The sequence below is a fragment of the Phaethon aethereus genome (genome assembly GCF_964289735.1).
Source record: "Phaethon aethereus genome assembly, chromosome: 5".
NCBI lineage: Eukaryota > Metazoa > Chordata > Aves > Phaethontiformes > Phaethontidae > Phaethon > Phaethon aethereus.
In genome coordinates this window covers 44,262,044-44,284,919 of record NC_138579.1, presented here as the reverse complement: position 1 = coordinate 44,284,919, position 22,876 = coordinate 44,262,044, and the positions used below count along the sequence as shown (strand labels likewise).

At 46.6% G+C, this 22,876-nt stretch overlaps 1 protein-coding gene across 1 annotated transcript; it reads right to left on the bottom strand.

Moving 5' to 3' along the window:
* Positions 1-433: 433 nt before the first annotated feature.
* On the bottom strand, positions 434-21,864 carry CRY2 (cryptochrome circadian regulator 2; the record flags this gene model as incomplete). The annotated part of the gene is made up of 11 exons (XM_082000840.1): positions 434-573; positions 1,093-1,182; positions 1,647-1,849; positions 2,005-2,156; positions 3,233-3,544; positions 4,028-4,168; positions 5,224-5,312; positions 6,633-6,817; positions 14,063-14,205; positions 18,644-18,752; positions 21,662-21,864. 11 exons carry the CDS (start codon positions 21,862-21,864, stop codon positions 434-436), a joined length of 1,767 nt encoding a protein of 588 aa, XP_081856966.1.
* Between the last annotated feature and the right edge of the window lie 1,012 nt (positions 21,865-22,876).

The following is a 22,876-nucleotide window of genomic DNA, read 5'->3' as shown; positions in this document are numbered from 1 at the left end:
ATACTGAAAAGTTGGCAGAATATGTGACCAGCTACTTCCCTCCTGGGATCTGGAGCATTTCAGGCAGATGACTGGACCTGCTTGCTCCCCTCCTCCAGCCTCACCACATCTGCAAATCTGGCTGCAAACCCACTCTGTGCAAGAAGCAGCCTCACTAGAGCAAACCCATGAACAGCTTGTGCTCTGGGATTGTTCTAGCAACAGGGTGCTGCTCTCTGCTGGACAACTGAATTAGCAGCTTGTCAAGCAAGAGCAAAACAACGAGGGCAGACCACTGCCAAATTACAGTGCTATGGAATTACAGTTAGGAGTCACCTCCCCCCACAAGCAAGTCCATTTAGTTCATTAAAATGCAGGGAGCAAGTAAGATTGAGCCTTGCTAGCTGCCAGAACAAGGTAGTTTGGGCCAGATCACACTAGGGACTACTCACAATCATAAACCCTTGCCAGGGATCTCTGGAGCGGGGAGACCTGTAACTTTGGCTCGTTTGTACAGTTCTTCAGCACACAGCTCTTCTGCCCCCTCGTGTTTGCGCTTTGGAGAAGCCTGGTCTGCTTGTGACAGCCTCATTGCTGTAGAGGAAGAAGAGTCATTGCAACGGCTCCCTTGCTTTTAGATCTCCTCACAAGTACACCTTAGCTTAACCTGCTACAGAGCTGGGAGAAAGAAGAATATGAAGTGCACAAGCAGAGGTGTTGCCACAGCTTCCTTGAAAACTTTTGGAAAAAACCTTTGTTAAAAGCAGAATGATCAAGTCCCCCAGACCAAACAGGAAAATATTCTCCTTTGATGGAGGACAGCTTAATTTTACCTGATTAGCCCTACAGTGATCTGCACTTCTCCCTTAAGTGGCTGCATATGATCCCATACAGGCAGTAAAAGATTTACTTTAATGAACGCCTATTCTTCAGCTCTTTTAGGAATGAAGGCTCACTGGGGACTTCTGAAGAAAGCCTAAAGGAAGGTGAACGTGATCTATGTTTTCCTAGCTACACTCCCTCCTCTTTTTAGAAAAGGATCACTCTCTCCTGCCTGTAGCCTTTAAGCCAACATGAAACTCTCTCAGAAGCATACAAATAGCTTGAACTCACCTGTACTGGTACTGCAGCCCTGCCCTGAAGCTGAGTCTGTGACTGGACCACTGAGATCTTCCACACATGAAGGGACTGATGCCAGCAAACCTACAGAAAGGCAAGAAGATCAGTTAAGAAGCAAAAAACACCTGGGGTGGGAGAGCCTTTCACATGGAAACACCTTGGTGATCACCAGCCAGCACATCCATATCCCAAAGCAGGATGAGTTCAGAGCTGTGCTCACCCAGTGCTGGCCACAGACACTGTGATTCAGCAGCATATTTATTTAGGATGCTCCGCCTAGTTTCCAAAGTGAAGAATGGGCCATTGGTGGCATATGGATGGTGCTGTGCCCATCACCAGCTCTCAAAACTTATCAAACCCCACTCTTCTCTGTCCAAGAGCTCAATGGAGCTCTCCCTGGAAACAGACTGAGCAGATCTGGCAGGAACTGCTTCCTCTTGCAAGGACTGGCTGGAGAAACAAGTGCTATCTATTTTAAAACATGACCTCTCCTCCCAGCATTTTATCACCCATTAAAAACAAAGTCTTTTGCAATTGTTGGTACTTACAGAGCCCCCTATAGCGCGACAGCTGCTGATAGATCTGCTTCATGCGTTCGATGTTCAGTCGGCTGGTCTCCGCGTGGTTCACCATGGGTTTGGGGTAGTCCACCCCAATGATGCACTTGGCTGCCTTCTGCACAGACTCCGGGGCATTCCATGGTTCATAGATATATCGTGAGGGGAAGCCCTTTAGTTTGGGCAGATACCTCCTGCCACACAAGTAAAAAGATGCACAAGCACCACTTAAAGTGCAGCAATGCAGCATGCACAACACACAGAAGGCGTCATGCACCTATCAGCTACTGAACAATTTAGGCTCAAGTCTAAGATCACGCAAGAAAGAGGCTCCAGTCACATCACTTACTTAACGTAGTCACCACTGGGGTCTGTGCGACGTCCGAAGCCCACAGGGCAGTAACAGTGGAAGAACTGCTGGAAGAATGCACTGCATGAAAGCCACATCCAGCTGCCTGCATTTACGCTGAAATCTGCATCCAGCAACAGTTCGTCAAATACCTGCAGCAATTGGAGCAAAAGGCAGTGAGAGCTTCCCCAGGCAGGACTTTGGGGAAGGAGGATCCAAGATGCTATTTCAAATGGCAGGCACTGAGCTGTGAGAACAGCTCCTAGGAACGAAAGCAGCAGCAAAGATCTGCTGGCTGAAGCCAGTTGGCTGGTCAATACATCTCACTTCCTGAAGCTTTCACATAGGGAGGCACTGTCTGCTCACGCTGATAAAGTGCTGGCTTATCTCTCATGCAGCTAACAGACTAAATCACTACCTAGTGTTGCAGCAAGCTTTGGGTATTGATCCTAACCTGGGAGGCGTAACAAGTGCAAAGCACCAACCGTGGGAAGCAGGCAGATGCTGCACAGAACAAGCACCAAAGCAAGAAGGAAGAACCCCCTCTGAAGTTCCCAGAGCACAATGCCACTGAGAGGATGGCAGGTTTCAGCAGTAACTCGCTCACATCCATGCACAGACACTGCGTTTTTAGCATATGACCCTACGATGCACTTTCAGCTATGCTCTGCTTCATCAGCTTTGTGACAAGACGCCCCTGGCCTCCACTTTTTGCATAGGGCAGTACGTACACCGGAGAGGTTCAAACAGTCTGTCCCTTCAAATGGCCCAAAAGCAGGGCCTTTTACCTCTTTCCTTGAGAGACTCTAGACTCAGATTTCACAGCCATGGAGCATTCCCTGACCAGCACGGTGACGGATTATACAATAAGGAGAAAAGTCCAGTTACAAAGTGACATTGAACTTGCAAAGAAAACAGAGTGACTGAGAGAACTTTTACAAAAAAATTTTTAAAAGCCCCCAAAACCCCAGTCCATATTTACCAGTGGGTGCCACTAACATTTACTTATGGTTACTGGAGACTCTTGATACTGTTGGAGCCTCATGGTAAAAGGCTGAAAGAAGCCAGGCTGTTGGCAGGCCAAGAGCCTGCTAGCAAATCCTCTCTTCCACACAGCTTTTACATGCGAAGCAAAAGCCATACCTGTGTGGCCATCCTTGCAGCAAGTGTCAGGGAGACTTTGTTTTCCTTATGGCCTCCTGCAAACCTCTGGAAATGCCAGACTCACCCTGACTCCTGACTCCCAGCTGATCCAGAGGTCACCCCTGGTCAGGAAGCAGGCCACCGCGTGCCTGGCCAGATGGTGGATCCACCCTTCCTGTCTCAGTTGGGTCATGATTGCATCGATCCAAGGGAAGCCTGTCTTGCCCTCTGCCCACTTTGCCAAGGCTTCAGGGTTCCTGTCCCAGGGGATTTGGATGCAGATGGGGTTTCCTTCCATGCGATCAAACTTTGGGTTGTTTGTGGCTGCTGTGTAGAAAAATTCCCGCCACAGGAGCTGTCCGTACAGAGAGAGGGGGGGCGTGCTGTTCCGCTTCACCTGTGGAGAAGGGAACAAGGGTATTCACAAGCAGGGGAGGACTGGCTTCATTAAGCTGAGCTATAGGCCACCCATGCATTTATACACAGTTCCCAAGTCAGTTACTGACAACTGCCATAAAAGAGCTCAATTCCAGATCATCCTTTACCCAAAACCCCAGGTGGTAAAGTCAGAGCACTGCTGTTAGCTCAGTCACTGACAAGTGACTTGAATGATGAAAAACTAACAGTAAAAAGCTCTACATGGCTCATGACACAGGTGTCCAGGCTGAAGAACAAGGTACCAGCAGATTTAAGGTCTGCTCGACTATATACAGGAGAATAATTTTCCTCACCCAAGAGCCTCGTCTGTAGTAGAAACAAGCTTAGCCCAACAGTCAAACACAAGGGAGGCAACAGTAACTTTTGCAGCTGCTCTGGCACACTGTTTGGGAATCAGCATGCTCAAAACCAGCCTACTTTACAGATGAAACTTTTGTCTTACCTTCTTATACAGCTCCCAGAGACGATAATAAAACAAACGGCAGGACAAGCAGCCAAAACGCAGGTAGGGACTGAGTCCTGTAGGGCTGGCCAGCAATGAATTGGCGTTCATCCTTGGTCTTTCGTAATTTGCAACCCACGCCTAGACATATTCAAGAGAAATGAGCCAAAAAACTCCCAAATTTGTGGGACACTGCCAAGGGCAGATCTCTGTGCAGGTGGCAAGGCCACTCAGCTCTGACAGCAAAGTCTCTTCTATTCCCCTCCAGCCACCGCTGGGGGAGATCTCAAGTGGGCAATCCTAACCCCCACGGGCCATTCAAGAAATGCAAGACCTTTGCTCCAGGATTTAAATCACTTAGTGATTTTGGCCAAGAAAAGGACTAAATTTTCTTTGCACACAGGAGCTAATAACCTTTAGAGCTCCTAGGGACATATGCTACTGCCATTGTTTATGTTGAGGCACATCTATTGCATTTCACACACTGAACAAGGAACTTTGGGGAAATTCAGACCTTTTTGTGGAGTTCTACGTTGACAGTTTATTCCCCCTTCAGCTCAAGAATTTATGCTTTGATCTCTACAACTGCCCTCAAGCCACCCAGCATTAGAAAGATACAAAATCTTTAAAATTGAGTCATGCCTCTGCAGCTGGGTCACCTTTTATTACTTTGAAATTGTTTGCCTTGTGCACTATAACGAAGAACACATTCTCCATAGAAGAAATCTGGGTATTTCAGCAATGGGATAAAGGAATTCCAGCCACTGAGACAACGTATTAACAGGCCGATGTACAAGGGGAAGGCATTCTTTTACAACCATCTACTCCCACTAATATAACTCCCACTCTCAGGAGATGGTGTGCAATACATAGCAGGGACTGAGCAACTTACAGGAGAGTTTCCGAGTTTGGAAATGGAGGGGTGAAACCAAGGAAAAGAATCTTTTGTGCTTCAAACAGCAGCATAATTAATATACAGCTCTACTTCTTTGGGTCTGAGGAAGCTCAGGAGCTTCCTGCTCCACACACAACCCAAGATCACAAGAGCACTCCAACAATACCAAATACTCCTTCCAGAGGAGAGTGCTGCGACCATTGCTAGGAAGAGCAGGGAAATAGAGCAATAGCCAACGCTCAACATTTTTCATTTGGAGCCACAGCCTGCAGGAAATCGCCACTTAAATAGCAGACGTTACCTTTCTTTCCAAGTGTTTATCCAACCGTGCCAAGGCTTCCGTCTCCCCTCCTTGCCAAACCGCAGGAGCAAGCCCATCCGTAGGAAAGCCTAAGGGAAAGAACTTTGTAAGATTTGAAGCCACGCCTACAGAAAGGGTACAGATGGGATTAAGCATTAATAACAGCAAGACACTACATACTGCAGTTGCCTAACATGGCTTACTTGCTGCTCTAGTCCTTCTACAGCGAGCATATCATGTGGAACATGGGGAGAGCCTGCTCATGACACTGCACTACAAGGGCCTCTCCCTGCAGTGCTTCAGTCAGCCTTCTGAGGACTTTCCCCATTGCTCATATGCTCTCTTGTATGTCAGCACTACGCACAGGGCTCTGCTCCAAAGGCCAGAGTAGCTGGCAAAGGAGCATCTGCTCCACAGCTCTGCCTTACAAAACACCTTGCTGTGGACACCAGGAGCTCACCAGAGAGCCTGGTTGCTCCTGGTGAGGCTCCTATTCTGCTGAAAGCTGGTGCTGGGGAAGGCACTGGATTAGTGCTGAAAAATCAATGCAAGAGAGGAAGCAATAATGCAGTTGCTCCGCACTGCTCTGTGCTGACAGAGGAACCTCCCCTGGCAGCAAGCAGAGCAGCATAAAGGTTGCAGGCAGTCTCACATTAGGCTGGGCAATAAAGGAAGTGGATCTACCCAGGATACTCCTGTTGTGAAGCCCCCTGCTTTTACATGACTGCTGAAATTGTGCCTTAAGGTACAAGGTGATACTCCTGTAAAGCTGGTACGGAGCCTCCAGTTACACACATGCAGACAGTATTCTGTATTATTTCCTTCTTCTCTTGCATTTATATTCACTTCCCTCACGTAGGCTTTGCATTCCTCATGCTGCAGCTCTCTATTCACTCTCCTTCTCCAGGAAAAATACAGGACCATAAGACATAGCAAGATGAGTGAAAGAAGTTTCTGTAATATCTTTTGTCTTACTAAGCTCCCAAATCGGTGCTGCTTGGCAATAACTGAATGACATGATCTGAGCCTGGTACACTGTTAGTTTACTCTTCAGGTCTGTTACACAACATGTCTGAAATGGCAGTAGGAGGAAAGCAGCTGGCGAGGACATGAGATACTGCTACAGTGGTTACGTGCTCAGTATAGCAGAGAACATAAGGACAGATGTAGAGTGTTTCAGAGCAATGCTAAAGGGGATGCTGTGCATCAACAGTAGTGCAAGGGACAGCAGTTTATTTTCACAAGGTCCAGCACTTGCTGAAAACATCAGGTTGCTTCTATGGCTAGAGGCAGCCCAGGTCAGATGAGAACACTGGAGTTGTCCTGGGCACACGTCAGCCATCAGAAACAGCTTAACTAGATCCCATTTCAGCTGGCAGTTAACCCTTTCCTTCAGTCTCGGCACATACCCAACTCTTCCAGGGATGGGACCCCATACACATCGTCATGGTTCTCCTGGATATCCACTTTACACATCTCCATCTGCTGGCTTATTACGGTGCTCACTGGCTTCTTTGGGAGCTCCATACGGCTAATGATGGCCTGGAAGCGCTTGTAGGTGAGGGGTGGCTTGTGGCCATTCATCTCAATTATTCTGGAGACAAAATAAGCAAGGTGAAACAACACAGCCTCACTACTACAGGAGACACAAGGAAAAGACAGCCAAACTGCATCCTGCTATCTCTGCTCAGGATAGCCTTTCATGTTGGATACAGAAATCCTTATAGGCCTACCTTCCACTTGATGCATCCCTCAAATTGTTACTAAAAACAAACAAATAAACCCCCAAAACACACCAGAAAATAAAACCCCGCATACTAATTCATCCCCATGGGAAAAAAAACCAAGACAGCTCCAGCTGAATCAGGTTTGGCATCACATCTCTCTCCCAGAGCTCCTCCTCACACCCCTGTAAGAAAATTCAATCTGATTACTGCCTTTCTGTCTCCCCAAGATGGCAAATCCCAGACCTGCATCTGTTCCCCTGACACCTTGTGATATCTTTACCTGATTCTGACCTTACTTCCTCCCTGTCTGACATACAAAGTCCCAGACTCCACCCATCTCAGATGAGACAAATCCCAGTATGCGTCATTCCTCTCTCCCTGTGCTTAGAGAAATCATCATCCTCCTCCATGCCATAAGGTCACGAGCAGACATGTCTCATGCTATTCACCTGTGTCAAATGATGGTACGGAAAAGACAGTCACAGTTCCCCATTCCTCTACTTCACTAAACATCCACAGCCTGCTAGGGCCATGCAGTCTTATTTTTCCTGGGACAGAGAGCTTTGAGAAGCCCCCTGGGCAAGGTAAGCTTCCCCAGGGTGAAAGATGCCATTTTAACCCCCTCTCCTGCAGGGAGAGGAAAGAGTTAACAGCAAAGCAGACGCACTGGGATCGGCAGCATTACATAAAGTTGAGGCAGCCAAGCCCACAGCTCACACACGAGCTGCAGCAGAGCAGCCTTCCCCACTCATTACAGTCAACAGCTTATGCAAGGGGCTGGGCTTAAAGCCCACAGTTTCTGCGGACACCATGTGCCTTGCCTTCCCCCTGAAGCTGCACGCACGTGTAGCGAGGAGGAGTGACATGCCGGCCCAGGGCCATCCCCAGCTCTGAGCCCTTCCTCACGTGTGCTCCACAGTGACCCAGCTTCAGCCTGGGAAGCCGGCCCTGTGCCGCACCTCCTGCTGTGGCTGCCTCATCTAGGACAGGCGCCAGCCAGGAGCCCAGGCGTCCTACACCCTGCCAGCTGAGGGAAGGGGAGCCTTTAAAACAGGCAGCACAGTTGCAAAGATTAAAATGAGGCCTCCTGCAGTTTCCTCCCATTTTTCTGCTTCTAAGTTGTAAACATTGGGAGAAAAAGACACTAATGAACAGGACAGGGGAGGGAGGGCAATCCAGATGTGCACAGAGTGCAAAACACTGTAAAGTTTTAGTGCGAGGCTATGAACATGATCACAGCGTAGGCACAGCACTCTCTGCCACCCCTCCAAGCAAGCGTATTGAAGGGAGCCTTACAGGCAACACATTCTGTCCTATACCTTCACACCAGCGAGCATCTCCTTTGCTTTCATGGATGCTCTTTTCAGCTGGCTGTCTCTGTGTACCACCCCAGAGATGGGAAGAGATCACAAACTCTCATGAATACTACCCACCACAATCTTCTCTACGGCTTGCTGTGTGCACCAGGGCCCCCAAACAAGCCCTTCAGCTCAGAGAGACCCCCAGAAAATCAGCACTGCTGCCGGAAGAGAAGCAAGGCCTTTCTAGTTGAGCATTCTTGAGAGACTTCCTTGTTTCCAGAGCAGTTCAGCACTTGGAAGTGAAAACGTGACAGAGCTGCACGGTGTTTGCCCTGAGGTGCCTGGGATGGGGGCGGGGAAGCCGCTGCTTTAACACTGCCTCTTTTTTCAGTCCTCCTCCACAGATCCACTGAGGCTGCAGCTCAGGTGGAGATCCACGCTATTATACCACGTTGCATATATCCACAGCTAAACCTTCTGTGAACAGACAGCTACTTGGAGCAAATTGCTGTGACTTGCAGGTGGATGCCTGTGTCTGTATTTGACATCCTCAAGAACACGTGTATGAGTGAAGTTACCTAGTACAGCCCCTAAATTCCTAAACAGACAGCTATTAGATCTGGGACACAAACCTTTAAGAGATAGGACTAGGACAATTTGCACATTTCACAGCACCTGGCACTGGCATTATGCAACAAAATTTGAATGTTTCACAACACTGCCATGAAAAGAACTATCAAATATTGGGTATTGTACAACATTGGATATTATACCATACATACTGGGTATTGTACTGCTGTTCAGCCTTCTGTACAGGAAGCACCCCAAGCAGGAGTGCTTTCCTTCCTCCTACTGTCCTTCTAACCCAAGCAGTACAATCTCAGAGGACTTTCCCTGGTAACAGAAAAAGGGAGGACCCTCCCCAGGATTTAATACTCCCATTTCATCCATCTCCCCCAGCACAACTCACAGACTACACATGTAGCAGTTATTCTTCTAGTTTTCTTGGAACAGAAGAACAGAATCACTGTATTCATCACATAAAACCTAACCTTTCTGGTGTTGGTGAGCACATATAAAAATGGCTGTGCTACCAGACTAGCAAAAAATTGCCCAGCATTATTACATACAGTAATACCTGTATGCCAGAAGTTATAAGGGTCTTTTTTACTGTCACACAGTCACACTTTACCTCAAGAAAGCAGGCAACCAAAACCTGACCAAACACAGTTCTGGCACTGCTAGGATTATAATGTTTCCCACAGTCAGTCACCTGTGACAGCAGAGTGTCTGTGGACTTCGAATGCACACCCTTGCAGGTGTCAGCTTCTGACTCACATCTCCACAGCAGTGCCCCAGCAGGATGGCTACGAGGCTAGGGAAAGCGGCTCACCTCAAAAACCTGACACCTCAGCTTGCTTGCAAATGACAGAGCCTGGTTCTGGGAAGGGACAGAATGTGCTCCCCGCTGCTTCCTCATGCAAGAAAAAGAGCTGGCTGCCAGCACTCGGCAAGCTGGCTGCTCAACAATGCACCCCACCACCGAGTCACGCAGGCTATTCAGTTAGTCTCACTAGCTTATGCAATTGCTCTGATCTAAATCCTTGCTCCAGAGAGCTCACGTAGGGCTATGCATACATAAGACAAGGAGGGGTATTTCTACAGATCCAAAGAGGAGATGGAGAGATAAACCAACAGATATTCCACACAACAGATGCTGGACAAAGGACGAACAATTCAACTTCTGCAGAATCGCGCACATGAGCACATGAAAGATGAAGAAGTGACTTGATGACAGGCTAAGTACCAGCACAGGGGGAAAACACCTGACACCAGAGCACCATGCAAGACAGACAAGGATAACAAGATCTGGCAGGCAGAAGTTTGACTTAACCTTCTTAGAGGGACATAAACCACTTTTTTTTGGCGTAGTGTAATTATGAACTGCAGAACCACCAAGGTATGCACGCTTCCCCAGTGCTTGGTTCCTTTAAGTTAACATGTGCTCCTATTAAAATGCATTTAACTATCATTTCAGCCTTAGGCTAGAATATTTGAGGGAAAACTGCTCCTGGTGCATGCCACAAACATACAAGCTCAGAGTGTTGTTTTCTGACCTAAACCACTCCCCCTGAATAACCCAAGCCTGCCCAGGATTACAGAAACCACAATGCCAACCATCAGCAAGCAGACTACAGAGGATTTAGATCCTGAGGAGAAGAAAACAGGCAGATCCAGAGAAGGGGCAAAACAACCTGTCTGCTGGAAGTTGTCACACACAATAATTGTCAAGTAAAGCCTTTGAGCAGGCTAAGCCAATACCCAAGAGATTATCTTTTCTGTCTGACTTCTACAATCTGAACATCACTAACCTTGACTGGGAATTCCTAGATTTTTTTTAGGGAGTATATTCCAGCACTGATGCTGATTTTCTATAGCCGCCTTCTTGTCTGGGGCGAGAGGAGGGGAAATATGCTCTGATAATCACACAGCTACGCTGGCAGTGCCAACAAGGAGCATACTGTGTTCTTCCTATTGGGTAAAACTGGACAAATTCACAAGTTAACTGAACAGGCTCTTTGTAAATGTTTAAAATGAGCTGGTGGTGGTGCCAGGAATACACTACAGGGAACGTGAGAAGGACTGTTGGAATCATGTATATAGAAGTGAAAGATTAGTCTAAATTGTTTCAAAGCAGGCCTGACAGATTGTCAGAACTTAATTAAAGATGAGAAGTAGGACACTACCACCAGGGTTACTAATTGTGCAGGAAAAACTGTAGGCTGAGCAGAGGGACAACACACACCATGAGTTAAAAGACTGGGTAACATGACAGGAGTGCAATACACTCAGAGAGGCTTCCAGGAGAAATCCCACATTAGAACTGTATTACTGCCTGCTGAGAAATCTCAGAGATGCCAAGAACCAGGAAATGTCAGAAGAACTGCAATCTTCAACTGCCTCCACACAGACTGGGTAGCTGTCACAACCCACTGCTTGCCAAAATCCAATTTTCTAGTTGCCATAAATGACTGCTCCATGGAACAATTTTCAAGAACCCACAAAGAAAGGCAATTAATGATTTGGTCTTAGGCAGTGCTAAGGTATAGCTGAAAATGTTAGTTATCACCTGCTCTAACCATGAATTTGGCATGCATCAATTTCACATCCTTCCAGGAGCAACAATACCATAATGGCTTTTATTTCAGGACGAGAACTGCATAAAAATAAGGAAGCATGCTAAGCAAAAAGAACAAGCTGAGACATAAAACACTGATGGGCAACACAAAGATGATTTGAAGATGATGTTGGGGGGGAGGGGAAATCAACAAATGCACACAAACCATCAAAACAGATTTCAGAAACATCACAAAAGTCAAAACAATTACAAAATAGCATCAAAGATAACAGAAGACAAAATCCTTCAGAAATATGAAGGCCAAATAAAGATAGAAAAAAACCAAACTGGTAGGTTAAATTAAAAGCCACAAAAGCAGCCTCCTTGCACCTCCCAATCCAAAAGAAAGTTTGAGAATCCTTTTTAAAAAAAAGCATAAATGGGGGGGGGGTGACAACACACCCAAAAAACCTTTACAGACACTCCAGGATATTTATAGAGCCAAGAGGTGATCAAGTCATTAAAAAAGCAGAGACTGTAACACCACAGAAAAAAACCCTGCTTTTATTTTTGCATGTGTATTCACTATGGAGGTATTCGGGGAAGTTGCCACTCTGAATCTCTTCGAGGAAATGTATCAGGTGTCACAGACTGGGAGGTCAGGAAAAAATGCCACAAAATAAAGCATGCTTGAACAGCAACAGCTTGTCAGGACCAGCAAGCATTCATCCAGGAGTTGTAAAGGGCATCAAGAAACACCCAAACTAATAGCTGCTGCATGTAACACCTGCTTTAAAACTGTCTGAATACTATGAGGGAAAAAAGCAAATATAATTCCATATTAAAAAGCCTTTCAAGGTCATTAGAGGAATGACAGAATAGCCAGTCTGATATGTGCATTAGGCAGATGGTTAGAAAATACTAATGGAATCACTGAATGCATGCGTATATGCAATATGCTGGAGGGTTAATTTGCCTTTGTAAATGGAAGTTGTGCCTCAAAATCTATTACTGACATTCAAGCCTGGGATGAGGGAGATTCAGCTGATACAATCTACCTGGGTATTCAGAAGCCATCTGACTAGATCCCTCACTGAAAATTTTTAAACAAACCAAGATAAATTGGGATAAAGGAAAGGGTCCCTGCAGACAGAAAATTCTTTGAGATACAGGATAGAGTAGGAATCCATTTTTCCAACAGGAGGAGAAATCCTACACAGAGCTGAGCTGGGGCTTGTGCTGCTCAACTATTCATAAATTATCTGGGAAGAGACAAAAGAGAGCATGATGATAAAGTTTACTGATACAAGAAGCTATCTGGGATAGCTAAAAATGAAAGGCAACTTAAAAATTTCCCTGTACACCACATGACCAGCTGACAAAAATATCAGATGAAATGCAGTGTTGGTCATATTGTTTCTCCATATGCATGCCTATGTAATCTTAAACTTACTTACATTGTAGCAGCCTCTCAAATAGCAATGACCATTTTGCAAGGAAGCCCCAAGACAACAGTTTAGTGTTTAGCAGCACTCAGAAGAGCAAAAAGAATGCTAGCAGCTATTAGGCGAAGACAGGAATCACTACAGCACTATACAAATCCATGTTGTTCCTACATTTTGAACACTAGCTACCATCTTCACCACTGCTCTCCATGTCTCGAAAAACACCCAGAAGTATAAAGAAAGGTGACAAAACTTAGAACAGATATGGAACAGATTCCACCTGAAGACTTGACTAAACCAGGACTCTCTACCTTGGAAAAGACAAAGATGACATGAAGAAGGATGTGAGGGGCACCGACATTGAAGGGGTGAGGATGTAATAAGCATTCATAGCCTCTTCTAATGCAAAAATCAGAAAGCAGTGTGTGCTCACAAGACAGGTTCAGGAAGAATCCCCCTCACTCCAAAGACAAACATTTCCACACAGCACGTGCTAAACTGCAAAGCTCCTTTCCATAGGAAATTATGGACGCTAAAGATTTATAGGAGGAAGTCTACATTCAGCATTACTGGCACAAGTAATTAAAAAAAAGGCAAGCAAACTGTTAAGAATAGTACTGAAACATGGATGAAGTCAAGCATACCTTAGAGTCTTAGCTGAAGGACTGTCTTCACTGTTTAAGGATATCGTATATATATGGAGATTATATATAAGTAAATATATAAAACTCAACATAAAGGCAAGGCTCCTCCATAGCAAATACACAACAAAGACAAGGCATTCAGGCTTCAGAATAAGGCAAGTTAGCCCCTCATCTACCTTGTTCTACTTCTTCCAGCTGTCCTGGCACATCCATCAGTTAAAAGCCCTGCCTTCATAACCGGTTTGAGACAACAGCTCAATTATCCTTATTACAATGAATCAAAAAAAGCAGTCCACGCAGTGAGGACATGTTCAAGGAGAGCAATCAATAGCACACAGCTGAGCAACTTAAATAACTGTCAAGTATACAGTTTAATAGGCTTGAGGCAACACCCTTCTGTACATTCACGTCACTGTCAGCACTTTGACGTGCTCTAATCAAAAGTACAAATGTGCAGAGTAATCCTGTTGACACCTTCTAGGCTCACACAGGATGACAGCGACTGACGTATAGTGATCAACGTAATAGAGGAGGCTGAAGCCTTCCCAGACGCGACAATCCCAGCCTAGTCCAGGCAGTACCTCTGCCCTTGCTCCCTCCGTACCTGTCCAGGTCATAGAGGGTGTGGGAGTTCTCTATCACCACCTCCACACCAGCCTCCTTGGCCAGTTTGACGATAGCTGCATCTCTCTCTTTACCAAACGGCTCCGAGTCATATTCGAAGGTGAGACGAGTGACTCCCCATTCCTGCAAGAAACACAATACACACAGCTGTCAAACAGAAGACTCTTTCTAACCAGCACAATTATGAACGAGAATGTCAGAATTCCTCGCCAGTGTTAAGTCCTGAAAAATTAGAAAGGGCTCCTGTGAGGAACAGGAGTCTGAAGTCAAGACAACCAAAATATCAACAATTTTATCAGCTCTAGCAAACACCACATCTACTATGCAAATTCCTAAATGTTAGGTTTAAAACACGTAAGAGGAGATTTGAGTTCTTCTCTATTAATGTTTTTAGGTTACAGCTCAGTCCCTGAGCCTAACACCACCTTGTTTTGTTGCACATGCTGTCCAGAAGTAACCCTACCATCCTGTTCCAGCATATGCAGAGAAAGCATTTCAGAGAACTATTTCAATACAAGTTCTACTCAAAACCCCATATTTTTATGTGGAGACTATCATTAAATAAAACATATACACTCTAAAAAAATTAGAGTGTATATATTTTAACGTCTCGTTAAAGCCGTCACATAATAGAGGATCAAGGTTCAACTCAAACAGCAATAAAACAGGCTAGTGGGAAATACAGAACAAAGGATGGCAACTGAGTGAACCTTCCTGGTCAGCACAATAGAGTATGATACTGCAGCCTCAGATTTAAATTGAAGCCCTGCCTTTGGAGAGTTATTTTACCCCAGTCAAGCCATGGACCTATTCTGTATCTTCACACCTTTAGTAGATCCTTCACAGATTACATGGAATAGGCCTTATGAAATAGCATGTGGCCTCTTCCAGGCTTTTCCAGAGTGCAGTTCGCTCTCAAAGACTATGGCCTAGTTTTCCTCAGAAACTGAATCCTATGAGAAGAGGTTTAATGGTTTCCACAGCGACCCTCCTGAGACATCCATCAAGCAGAGCAGCAGCCCACAGATTTGTTTAGCAAACACTTTAGTCAAACACAGCCAGAGACACTTAAAAACCACCTCCCACAACTAAGATGTGAACTACATTCTCCAAGTGAGACAGTCTATGTCACCTCTGTATAAACAGGACAGTCTTTTCCACCTTGGAAACAGAGACAAAGCACAAAGAACATATGTCACTAGTTCATTAAAGAACATTAAATAATAATGCCAAAGATGGGGAAGGGAAAATAGAAGCAGAAAACATCTGTACAAGCCCTCTTCTTTTCTAAACTTTCACATTCAATCCTAAAATTAATATTAGGAAGGACAGACACCTGAAACAGTTATGTGCCACTGAATGTACATCTTAGAGAGGTCCTCCACTCCTTTTTCAAAATAAGAACATGACAGCACCCATAACTCAGAGCAGGGATCAGACAGACATGTTCCAGGCCCTGCCCTGCTCCTATATGATTTAGCAGCTTCCTTTTAAACTTTTCTTTTTTTTATAAGACAGACAGTATCAGCTGCAAGGCTTGGAAAAGATGGCTTTGGTCTTGAAACATACATCACTGTCTTGAAAGAAAGAAATGGAAAAAACCCCACCATTTAAGGCTAACAGAGATTTTAAGTAAGAATACAAAACTTCTAATTGAGGTATTTCTTGCAGTTTTGAGAAGTGCAGCACACAGGAAGCAGAGCACAACCAACCAGAAAACAGTAAGCTGTAGGACAATAAATTGCTGCAGATATTCAAAAAGAAACATCATAACTGATTTGTCTCTTAGTATCTAGCCTTAGATACTTAGACACTTAGACTTCTCCTCACAATATTCCTGCATAATAGTGCCTTTGCAGTGACTGTTATTGACAACATAGTTCAGCTACTGGCAGCAAGAGCAGAAATTATATTAGGTCTGTGTTGCATTATCACATGTGACATAACTCTCCTCTCCACAACAGCTGACAGCAAGGCATGAGCTGCTGCTAATTCACTGTTCACTGCAGCAGCCCTGGAGAGGCTTGAATTCCCATGAAAGCCACGTATTTACCCTATAATAGCATAACACCCCATCCCCCTTCTTTTCAGCTCTGTTACAGCACATCCACGGGCTGTACAGACACTCATCAACTCACCTGCCCAGGCAAAACAGACTGTAGCAAAAATCACATCTGTCTAATTCTACAACCATCTCTCAAACCTTAGACTCTGCCAACTACTTTTTGTTCTTTGACCAAAGCGGGCATTTTTCTCCAACAAGTTTTAATTATCCTGTGAATATCTTGAACTAAAATAAGGAGGGCATGGACTACTACTAGCCAGAACTTATTTGCAGATCAAAAGATAAAAATAACTCAGACTCTGAAAAGGCCAAAATCAGCACATAGTTTTGCATCAAAATCAGTGCCCCTTCTGACCTGCATAGTTTGATTCCCCTCCCCAGTACCACCCTCCTCCAGAAAATACACATCAGAACCATTTACAGCAGGAGGGTATGGATTTGAGCTTACCTCTCCTTCTCAGCAGTTGGTCCATAGCAGGCTTTGGGGACACTAGTTCTGTCAACCATATGTAATGTACAGTCCACATCACAAACCCAACTCATAAGACTACTGCGAACCATGTTTTTCTCATTTAACTTTGTCACTCTAGCAAAGACACTGTCAAAAAGCTTCAAAGACAACAGGAAATACGATCTTACAGCAGGACAGAAAAGAACGATACTGCCTGAGGAACCTTGATGTTCAAGAAGATGCTTTTGCCAGCCCTGTCTCTCTCACAATCTGCAGCAGTGACATATCACTTTAGAAATGTATCCCACTAATCAGTCATGAACCACCGAGGTCACTGCATATTCCACTGTCCTAAACGGTACGTCATCAGGAAGCTTGAACCTAAGCTGTATTCTGCTGCTAAGCTTACTCAACTGCAGCCTTGAACAAAAGAAGAAAAGGAAGGTCAGCTACAATGTAAGCTTCTGAATTTTGAAATTTTAACACAAAGCCTTGTTTGCAATTCACATCCAGATCAGTATTTTTTTTTCAGTTGTCTCTAAAGATGTATGGACATAGCAATCTTCTCGAGTAAAAGCTGCAGGAAGAAAATGGCTAGTAGGGAAGAAGCTCTCAACACAGAGGTGTCAGCGTGTGGTGTGGTGGGTTGTTCCCAGCTGGACGCCAGGTGCTGACCGAAGCCAAGTGATAACTCCCCGCCTCAAGTGAGCAAGGGAAAGAAAAATATAATGAAAGGCTCACGGGTCGAGATAAGCACAGGGAGAGATCACTCACTAATTACAATCATGGGCAACACAGACTCACCTTGGGGAAATTAGTTATTACCAATCAAATCAGAGTAGGCTAATGAGAAATAAAGCCAAATCTTAAAAACACCTTCCCCAGATCCCTCCCTTCTTCCCAGGCTTAACTTTACTCCCGATTTCTCTACCTCCTTCCCTGCAGCGGTACAGGGAGATGGGGAATGGGGGTTGTGGTCAGTTCATTGTCTCTGCTGCTCCTTCCTCCTCAGGGGGAGGACTCCTCACACTCTTCCCCTGCTCCAGCATGGGGTCCCTCCCATGGGAGACAGTCCTTCACAAACTTCTCCAACGCGAGTCTGTCCCACAGGCTGCAGTTCCTCATGAACTGCTCCAGCCTGGGTCCCTTCCAGGGGGTGCAGTCCTTCAGGAACAGACTGCTCCAGCATGGGTCACCCTATAGGGTCACAAGTCCTGCCAGCAAACCTGCTCCAGCATGGGCTTCCCACAGGGTCATAGCCTCCTTTGGGCATCCTGCTCAGCATGGGGTCCTCCACAGGCTGCAGGTGGATATCTGCTCCACCGTGGACCTCCATGGGTTGCAGGGGGACAGCCTGCCTCACCATGGTCTTCACCACAGGCTGCAGGGAATCTCTGCTCCGGTGCCTGGAGCACCTCCTCCCCCTCTTTCTTCACTGACCTTGGTGTCTGCAGCGCTGTTCCTCTCATATTCTCACTCCTCTCTCCGGCTGCAGTTGCCAAGCAGTTCCCCCCCTGCTTCTTAAATATGTTACCCCAGAGGCGCTACCACCATCACTGATGGGCTTGGCCTGGGCCAGCAGCAGATCTGTCTGGAGCCAGCTGGCATGGGCTCTATTGGACATAGGGGAAGCTTCTAGCAGCTTCTCACAGAAGCCTCCCCTGCAGCACCCCCACTACCAAAACCTTGCCACAGAAACTCAATAACGCGTGTTACAGTGCAACCCTGAAAGACCTGACTTACAGAAACAAAGGCAAAGACCACCATCCAAACAGAGATGTTTAAGCACCCTGGTGCTAGGTTACACCCTACTACTAAATTTCTTTGCAAGTCTGAGTTCAAGAGTGTATCTGGCTCCCAAGCTGGCCCTTATGGATAGTAGTTAGTTAGTTGAAGAGAAGAGTTTGTTATAATGAAGAATTAGTTACAGTTAAAGAGAAGCCGAGGACATCTCCAACAGCTATCAAATCACTAATGCATGAAAACAAGGATAGCACCAGGACATCAGTTTTTCTTCATTATGCTCCAGAAAATTATTCTCTTACTTTAAAGAGTCTTGGGAAGACATCTGTTGGCTGCCCTCGCACAACAAACAGGCGAGAGTTGAGTTTCCTTAAACTGTTGTCCAGATCTTCCAGGGATTGGAGCAGAAAACTGCAGAGAAGAAACAACAGCAGTTAGTGTCAGTCAGGCTGGTTATAGCTAAAAGACAAATAAGAATTTGCACAGAACTCCAGCAAACCTGCATCACCAAATCAAACTGAAAGTTAGGATAAGAAACAGGAAAAAACAACCCATATTCATCTCTGGTCTACCAACTCTTATGAGACTGCAACACCAGCCAGCTCCCAGCCATTCGCATGCATGTTCTACTTGTCCAGATGCAAGAGTTTTCCAGGATTTTCTTCTTCCTGCAACCCCCTTCCCATGTTCTCTCTCAGAGCTGGCAGCACTCCCCTGCCAGCTGCTCCCTCCACATTACGACATGGAGAAAAGCTTAAACCATGTAATTCCCTACAGTATATTCGGGTTCTAGGGCAGGAAGGATTTTGCATATGAAGTAGAAAGATGTCGACACATTAGTCCAAGGAAAGTAATGAATTGCTACAAGAACAGTGCAAGTTTTACAGTTCTGGCTACAAATAGACAATGTCACAGCAAAGAAATGTACACTCCTAGCTCATCAGTAGCACGAGACTGAGCACCAAGATCTCCCAAGGCAAGAATTATTCGTACTTAGAATAGTTGCAAACAGAACTGCAATTTATCTTCCACCGTGAAGATGCAAACATGAGAGCATGCCAAGACATTAATCCATTCCCTCCCACCCCAAAACTGTAAAAAAGAATTTAGGTGCTTTTTGTTTTCAATGGTGTGTCTTACTGATGCCCCACTATGCTATAAAACAGCTAAAGCATCATCTTTGCTTTCACAGACACAGGTCACACCATCTACATTGTAACTTCACTTCGTTAGGTCTAACTCTGCAAGAGACACTAGGTTTAAAACTTTAATCTCTGCAACAGCACACGGCACTACTGGCAAACTCACAACCCTTTGTAAGTAAGCCTGCCAACTCCACCTCTCCCTCCTACACACCCATTCTGCAGTGTGACCTGCAAGACATGGATATCTGCATCAGCTCCCTTAAGACCACACACAGCTAAGGAAAGCTAAGCTACAATTGCCCTGCAAAGCAGGCACTTCCTCTCTGCTCAGTGTGCTGCCCATAATGTAAATTGCAAGCTTTTGAGATTGAACAAACTCCCTTGGAGAGAACGGACTTGGGGTTCACGGGAAGAAGGGCCCAGTATCACAGTACAGAAGACCCAGAACCAGGTCTGGGTAACCTCAAGAAACCATTCCCCCACCCCCAGCCCATCTTCCATTTATTAAATAGGAATATCAATTTTCCAAGGTGTCCCAAAAATTCAACAAGTGTTGGTCCTATATGGCTCACACATGCTATGCAGTTAAATAATAAGGGATTTTCAACATGAGAAATCTTTGGGAGCTAGATAAAACACAAACATTTGCTTTGGAACACAGAACTCTGAATACAATTGTATTTAAAACAAAGCCTAGGTTCCCAATGGGAACCAATGGAACTCCAGTAAACATAAGTAACTTGCTAATACGTTTTTGCTTAACAGCCAGTGGTGCTAATTTCTGACATCTGCAGTAGGTACACACCTCCAAGAAAACATAATTTTTAAAAACTTTACCTGCTCATATATTCCATGACTACAACACAAATAAAAACATACCTGCTTCTTTCCCTCTGCAATGTTGGTGGAAGCAAACAAGGATTAAATAGATCAGGCATTAATCTTCTGGGGGCACTGCTTTGGTTCTTCCAAATGAGGACAGCTAACAACAGCAGCACGTGAAAGGCATTTCTGTCTGCTGCTGCCTGTAGAAAGTCTGATCTATAGAAAGGTCACTTCAGGCTCACAGGATATTAAGTAGTAACAGAATCCACAATGCTCTGTAATTTGAACATCTACACTGTGGTCATTTCTGCTCATTTACAATTTTTAAGCCATCCTCTGATGTGGATTCTGGAAATACTTAGAAATCACCTACACAATCTCATTCTGCTGAGATGAAGCTAAGGTGCACAGCAGAGGCAATGAATTACAACTACAGTGTCCCTAATGCACAGCCACGTATCATTTCAAAGAACACTTTGAGGATTCTCTAAGGACACTAAAAGGATTTTTAGCCAGGTGGCTGTCCTGTCCAGTACCCTGATGGGTTAGCTTGAGGGCAGGGGGAGATCTGCTTCGCTTGTATGCAGGGGAGCCTTGCAGAGGAAAATCCCTACCTGGATTGGGTTTCCAAATGTTTTGGGCAGCTGAGACCTGACACAATAGCGTTACATAATGTTACTGGCTACTGGTACACGAGGTCTTGCTCTCTGCACAGACATGACTCGTGCCGTACATTTTCCCATTTGCAGAGAGGGGAAAAGCCCAACCAGCTTCACCTCTACCGTCCTAGCAGCAGCCAAAGGGTCTTTCTGTAAAAATTTGGGGGATGGGAGGAAGGCCAGCGCGCGCACATGCCTACGGCAGCCGAAAGGCAGAGGGAAGGCGTGGTGCCGTGACCCAGCTCTCAGGGTTGCTTGCGCTTGCCTCCGAGTTCAAGAAAACGCCTTTCCCAAAGTGAAGCGTCCAGCGGTTGCTGCTCCCACACATTCGCCCAGCTTGTGAGGAGAAAGTCTAGCGACATTATTACATAAAGTTGAAGGCACCCTTCCACACAGTCAGGCAACACCGCCGTGAAAAACGTCGCGAGGCCAACCGGGAAGGACAACCTCCCTCCCGCACGGAGAGGACCGGCGGAGCAGTACGTGGACCGGGCCGGACAAGCCAGCAGCGTTCGCTGCTCTCGCTGCTGCGTCGGCCTGACCGGTACGGCCCAGTCGCCGCACCTATAGGCGCTCCGGCGGCGGCGGAAGCCCTCCCACCGCCGCTCCCGCCCAGACCCGGACGCCTCCTGAAGTCTGCCCTGTCCCCCTCGGGCCCACCCCCGGCGCGGCGCCTCCTCAGCCCACTCACCGCCAGCGGTTGATGCCCACGGCGGAGGAGGCGGCGAACCAGGGGTCCAGGATATAGATGCACCGAAGGGACGCGGCGTCCCGTAGCGCCTCCTGCAGCGCCGGGTTGTCGTGGAGACGCAGCCCGCGGCGGAACCAATGCACCGAGCAGCAAAGTGCCGGCGCCGGAGCCGGAGCCGGGCCCGAGCCGGCCGCCGCCGCCATCGCTGCCGTCAACTGCCGCCCCGGCCCTCGCGCGCCGCCCGGCCCCGCCCCACCCCGCCGCGCTGATTAGCGGCAACCAATCAGCGCGGCGGGTCGGGGCCGGGCGGTGCGCGTGGGCGGGGATCTTAAAGGCGCCCTGCCGCCCCCCAGCGGCCGCGCCCGGAGATGGGCGCTGGTGGGGAGGTGTTGCCAGTTCCCCCACCCCCGCCCGGTATAGCGATACAGGCTGAAAATGTTCGTTCCCACCCCTCATCAAACCCAGAGAGCGACCCCCGACTTTATTCAGCAGGTTTGGCCGTTACAAGTCAGTACGTGCAACATTAAAAATGTCAGTTCCCGTAATAAAAAACAAACCCCAAAACACTCAAGGATCCCAAATGGTGCACCCTGCACCAAAAAAGAGCAAGAAGGTACCTGTGGTCATGAAACCTGAAGCAGGAGCCCCCCCCCCCCAATTAGATAGGAACATATTCCAGACAGATATGGTGTGTCCTTCTGTAGGAGCAGCCAGACGTCACCCACAGGGGCATGGTACCTGACGTAGGATCCATGGGGCAGGCTACGAAACGGTGGTGTCAACTGCCCAGCACCCCTGTTAAAATAACCCTTTAAATACAAAGGGGACAGGGGTTTAGAAAGCTGGTGCAACATCATGGCTGACTATAGGATGTTGCTGCTGACCCCTGGGATCAGAAGTCATGGCTGTACAGCAACCTCAGGTGGCACGTGCATGAGACCAGATTGGGAGGTGGAAGGTAGAGATTTCTGCAGAACTCTGTTCAGCAGCAAGTTGCAAGTAAAGGGCTTGATGCAGCTGAGCAAAACTAGGATTTTGGGGGGTGAAGGATTCACTGAGCTGGCCATGGGGGGTTGTTTAGAAGGAACAAGCCAAAAGACAAACTGCAAACACCAGAGGACATCCAAAGTACATATGGAACAAGTGCCCCGAAACAAGCCTAATTAGTAACCACCCCATTTTCAAACACAAACCTACCCCCTACACAGAGGGTAA